The sequence below is a fragment of the Antrostomus carolinensis genome, unplaced genomic scaffold, assembly GCF_000700745.2.
Source record: "Antrostomus carolinensis isolate BGI_N321 unplaced genomic scaffold, ASM70074v2 scaffold1406, whole genome shotgun sequence".
Lineage (NCBI taxonomy): Eukaryota > Metazoa > Chordata > Aves > Caprimulgiformes > Caprimulgidae > Antrostomus > Antrostomus carolinensis.
Genome location: NW_010319587.1, coordinates 76,594 through 82,577, shown reverse-complemented (window position 1 = coordinate 82,577; position 5,984 = coordinate 76,594). Strand labels below are relative to the sequence as shown.

General features: G+C 40.3%; 1 protein-coding gene across 4 annotated transcripts in view; it reads right to left on the bottom strand.

Moving 5' to 3' along the window:
• Window positions 1–250: 250 nt before the first annotated feature.
• CNOT4 (CCR4-NOT transcription complex subunit 4) overlaps window positions 251–5,984 on the bottom strand; it is a 43,771-nt gene continuing 38,037 nt past the window's right edge. For 2 of the 4 annotated variants that reach the window (XM_010169268.1, XM_010169269.2), the window contains exons 10-11: window positions 1,576–1,788; window positions 251–806 (exon numbers count right to left, since the gene is read on the bottom strand). In XM_010169268.1, the coding sequence (XP_010167570.1) occupies window positions 505–806; window positions 1,576–1,788 (515 nt within the window). In that variant the 3' untranslated portion in view covers window positions 251–504. The remainder of the gene's footprint in view (window positions 807–1,575; window positions 1,789–5,984) is intronic. The other 2 variants (XM_010169270.1, XM_010169271.2) reach the window with 1 other exon arrangement.

Below are 5,984 nucleotides of genomic sequence, written 5' to 3'. Positions count from 1 at the left end.
TTCCCCATGTAGTGCCACACTGAATGCAAAATAAATGCTAGGCCACTGCTTGCCCCACGCGTTCGGTAACTTCATTTAAATTAAATGCCTTTTTTCTTCTGCATTTGATTCTGCATTGCATTTTTTTTCCCCCTACAGCAGATTGACACTTTTCCACTAGGCAGAAATACTCATGTGCAAGAGACATAAGACAGTAATAGTCTCCTTAAGCATTGAGACTGAATTTTGATTTCTCTCTTTTTTTTTTTTTCTTAGAACAGTTAGAAAATATTTCAAACAGTGTATTTCAAACACTGACTCAACAGAAACTAAACAAAAAGATACAGTCATGACCCTGTGATGGCACTGCATTTGGGGGGGGAGGTTTGATCAGGAACTGGATTCTTCAGAAAGAAAGATATGACAGGGAACAGTAGGTGGGCATGGGGAGGAGTCAGAGTGGGACACTTCCTGCATTTCTAATGTTTCAGGTTTTATTTTTCTTTTTTTCTTTTTCCTCCTTTCCTAATGACGATCCAGTGCTGAGCTCTGTAGTAGATCTGTGGGGGTTTTACTGGGGGGTCTGAAGGCTGTCTGAAAGCCTGGAGGTGGGGAATGGAAGCTGGTGGGGTTTGAAGGAGGAGAGTAGGGATTCCAACTGGCTCTGTGCAGAGGGATCTGTGTGCCAAAGGGGTTACTGTGGTGTGTCTGTGATGGTGCTGCACTGGGGCCGTCCACCTCTGTGAGGGCCTGAAGAGATTTTAGCCAATGTGGAGGATTGTCATCTTGAAGGGCGTCTAAACTGTTTCCTGTGGAGGCTGGGATACCTATGAAGAGAAGAAAAAAAACAGGGATACAGGCAAGTCAGAGCAGAAGCAATAAGCTAAGCATGAAGGAGGTCAATTTAACCTAACAAAAAGCAACAGTGAGAAAACATGATTAGTTTGTACAGAGAATGCATTTTACATTATCATATATAATTACCCTGCCCACAAAACATTTAACATTAAATCCAGAGAGGAGAAAGTTCCCCCTCAGAGGACTTATTCATAAAACACACATTTTTCTATGAAATATCCTGCTTAAGGACTGCATCCCTGTTGACGTGACCTTATCACACCAAACTACCAGTACACTGCATGCTTCACCTCCTACTCTGCCTGCTTGAATCATGCTTCAGCCTCTCTAATAGGGAAACACAACCAGACAGCCTTATAAAAGAGAGCTTTATAAACAAGTGGAGTACGTCCCTTTTTAAATAACAAAGTCCAGTGAATGCCTTCAGTGCCTCAGGACCAACGGCGCACATACCGGCCACGCCATCCAGCAGAAGGGACACCTATGTTGACCCTGTAGATAAGTGCTGATCCGTCTAACTGCCTGCAAAGGTCCCGGGCATGCATTGCAAAGGCCTAAGCGACGCTTTGTTGCACCTAGAGGTTCCACAAAAATTCCTGGACCCTTGAGGTTTTGTGGATGGAAGCTGGAAGAGACCACCGCATACTGACTTTTTCTTTTTTCCAGATGTCAATCAGTTTGTGCCAAATACCCATTTGATGGTTTGCCAGCGGAGCTGAAGGAGTGAGAAACGGTTACCTGTGATGATTGCGGGGTCCATCCAGCTGCCAGGGCTCTCCCAATTCAGGCTGTCGGTGGTGGCAGTGTTGGACGTTGGTACACTGTGGTTGGCGTTGGAGGGGGAAGAAGCATTGGGCAGTCCACCAAAGTTGATGTTAATGTTCGGTAGAAGTGCCCTTAGCCCGTCCTGCCATTCCTTCATATTTAAACTCTCTACAGAACTGCTGTTGTCTGGGAGATTTACCAACAAAAAAAATGAAAGATAAAAAAAATAAAAAGCTGAAGTTAGAAACAGATGTCCTTCTTTGGCAGGGTATGGGCTTTTTTTTTTTTTTTTTTTTACTTTTTAAGCTAAGCATTTAATACTTTCCCTGTCCAAAAACTAGGGTCAATGTTTATATGACTGCTGAATTACTCAGAGGGGCTGGCAGGTTTTAAACCAAGTGTAAGGGAGTGGGAGAAAGATTTACCTCTTCCCCCAGTTCATATTTCTCCATTTTTTTCAGTTCAGAGACTCAAATAATCAGGGGCACAGTGGCTCTTCTATTACTAACAGAGGAAAACCTACCAGATCCTTTATAAGGATATCTCTGTTGCAAGCTAGATAACCCAGTCTGGCTGCTTTATTAATGGGCAGCAGGCTCAAGAGGGTTGTTTTCTTTGAAGTATATTAAAATGAAGAAAGGCTAGGTAGGGCTTTGTAATAGAAACCGAACATGAGGAACCAGGGAGGTGGAGGATTATCACAAAATTTTTTGTGTTGTTATAACTTGCTCATTCACAGCCCTACAGATGTTCTTCGGAAGGAAATGGTAATTAGGTTCTCATGAAGTTGGAGGGAGTGCAATTTCCTCTTGTAGTTGAAGAACAGTAGCGAAAATTCTTTAGAGACCTTTCAGAATAATTCCCGACGCAGCAACATCCTCAAAACTTTGGTTAGAAGCAAACCAGCTGAACACCAAAACAGTCAAGTCAACTACTTGCCTAAATGTTTCAGGGCATGTATTGAAAAAAGACTAGAACTGCTATCTCGAACAGACTCTCAGGTGCTACAATCCATCTTCTGCTTTAGGTATCTCAAAGCAAAACAAAGTGGACATGAGCATTCTAGTATTTATCAGTCAATACGGAAAGTCATACTTAATTAACTTGAAGTCAAATATATTTGAAAAGAATGTGCTGGGTAGTACGTTGGCAGTACCCTCTTTCTGACAAAAACTTTTTTTTTTTTTTTTTTTTTTTAAAAACCCCTATCTCTGCCTCTCCTAATTGAAGAGAGGACCTCAATGTCAATCAGAAGTGTTACAGTGAGATACTTGCATAACACTCCTACTTAATCAACAACAGAAGAGATTTAAGTCTTCATGGAAAACTGCAACTCTGTATGTTGGAGAGCAAAGAAAGCTTGTTATCCCACTTGCTATCAAAGCCTGCCTTGCCAATTTTGTAAAGCTGAGTTCTTTATGAGCAGAATGCTCATAAAGAACTGATGTCTCGAGCAATGACCTTTTTGTAACTAGAGAGAAAAAAAAAAAAAAAAAAAAAAGTTCTTGAAATCCTGTGTTTTCATGCAGAACTTTCCTTCTCCAGGCCAGAAGTTGTTTTTTTTGTTTGTTTGTTTTTTTAGAATAGACTTTATATACGATTCTGCTTCTGTACAGAATTACAGGAAGCAATTTCATTCATAAATCACAGCAAGTCATACCTCAGTCCATGTCACCAACTGAACTTCAAAACAAATTACTATGCAAATCTGCTATATCTCCTTGCCTATAACAACTGTTGGAGCAACACATTTATTTCTAACCCTGTGCATGCCTAATGCAGCTGTTCTAACACAAGCATCCCATCTGCATGTATAACTGTGCCCATGTACCAGGATGGCAGCTGACACCTAGAATGTCTGTGGCTAGACAGACTGATGCTGCACATGGAGCCTGGACAGGTATAACAGCACAGATGCAAAGAGTGTACTATGAAAATCACACTCTGTGCCTGGGCAAGTTTGCACAATACATTTGACCACAGACTGTGCAAGTGTACAGTGAACTGCTGTTATCCCCACTCACTGGCTGAGGCTGGGTAATCACTTCCTCAGAGGTTACAGTGTGAGGTACCTCCATGGAGAAGATAGATAACTCTTAAGCATTCCCATAAACAAAGAAAAGACAGGTCAAAAATCAGGTAGTAGAATTAAACCCAAAAGCTTGTCCATTTCTACATGCATCATGTTGCATTTGATTAAAATTTTAAGTGCTACAGGGAAAAAAAATAGCAGTAACAGAACTGCAGCTCTGCCTCAAACAAGTAATCTAAGATCAGCTTTTTAGTAACACCTTAGCACACAGACGCAATCAAGCCTCCAGACATAAGCACGACTATCCACACACTGTGCAGCAACGTGCTCTGTGGGGCCTGGTATACAGCTCACTTTGGGTGAAAAAAGCAGGCTTATCAGCTATTTGTTCTATGTTTGTTTAGTGTCTAGCCATAGTACACACAACTGGCTTTCACTTCTACTTTCATTTCTCCTTCTGCAAATCAAACCTAAGTCCTGTTCCCTCCAGAGCTCCCACTTTTTCTTTGCAATACTAATGCACACAATAAACAGTTCTGAAGAGCTTGGTGCAATACATTTTTAATTCAAACCTATGATCCTGGGGTTAAAAAAAAATTTTTTTAAAAATCAAAATTTTAACAAGTATTAGTCAGAAATATCCTCAATAGGTATTTGCTCACAATCCTCTTGAACACATAAGCCTATTTCAGACAAGTTCTAAATTCATTTTTCAGAACAAAAGTAGCCAGCTCACAATCACAGAAATAACTGTGCAACAAATTCTGCATGGTACACCATTAGTTTCCATTCTATTTTCTCACTGCTGCTTCCAACACCTTGTGCACAGAAATGCAGCTCAGTTTAAATAATCGCTTCTACTACAAGGCAAAAAGCACACACAAAATGCTTACTAGGACCACGCATGAGTGAACATACTCATCGCGCTATCTGTGAGCTGGAGATCAGCAAACTCACAATGCTCTTAATCATGGACATGACTAACCCCCAACATGCCCTCAAAGTTCATGTGCACGAAGACAAATGTGTAGTAAACTACACACCTGCAACACGTCATTGAGGAACTCTAATGAAGACAAAGCCATCAAGATGTCTTATTTATAAGGAATGGGATAGGAAAATGAATGTAGTAGGGCATTAGGCCACCTTGGGCTAAGAAAATATACATAATTTTGCCATGTTACTCTACATTTAAAAAAAAAAAAAAAAGACATAATACAGCATACATAAGAATCCAGAAAGACAGCAAGCAGTTGAAATAGAAGATTTTCATGGAACAGAAAACGCTGGCACTGTTTGGTGAGGAGATATTAATCTGTGAGGCAGGCATAGTGCACCACTGCTGTGTATCCTAACACAGAACAACACAAGAAGAAACTGAGGAAGACTGTCCTTTATCCCAGCTGTCAGGACAAAATCCATTTGGAATCACAGAAGTCAAAAGATGAAAGGCCTAAAAGGATTCATTATCTATAAAAACTATTATTTGCTGGCAATAAGGAAGTTTATTAAAATCTTGTGCTTCTGGGTATAAAAGTGACAAACCAGATAATTCCAAAAGATTTATTGTCTTTCCCAGACCGCTAGGTTTGTGGGGCAGAAAAGCAAGCTACGACAAAAACATTGCGCTCTGACACTAAACAAAAAGCAAGCAACACACTACTCAGGTGTCTGTAACAGGGTTTTCCAGCTTGGCTAATAAACGCAGAGTTAAAAAACAAACAAAACCAAAACAAATGAATAAACACCACCCTCAAAAAAAAAGGTTCCAACAACACAAAAACAAACAAACAAAACCAGCCCAAAACCCTCAAAAAAACCTCCACCCAGGACCAAAGTTTCACAGCTTCGTCAGACTCCCAGCTTCTAAGGAGAAATGCTGCAATTAAATTATTCTTTATGTGATCTGGTAAGGGATTAAAATGTATTAAGGTGTTAAAGTAGATGGAATCAACAGAGAATGCAATGCTCTACAAGTCTCCCTGCACTGCCCTCCGAGGCCTCAGTTACTGGCTATGATAGGTAAAACACTCCATTAGGAGAATTCCTGATGTAACCCAAGTACGTCAGCAATCTCCAGGCACCATGCAGCAATACCCAAACTAAACAATTAAATCAGTATGTCTTCGCTGGAGTCTGACAAGTTTTAAACAAGAGACTAAAAGTGAAAACACAAATCCACCCCAGAAGCAGGAGTCATTTCTACCACCTAAAGAAAATAAGTATTTTCAGAAGAAATTACTACTCACCCCTCAGCTAGTTTGTTCTTATTACTAATTAAATTTGTGCTTCACCATTAAGCTAGTACTGTAGTTAAAAATGAGAAGAGGTTAGCTCTCTGTTAACACAG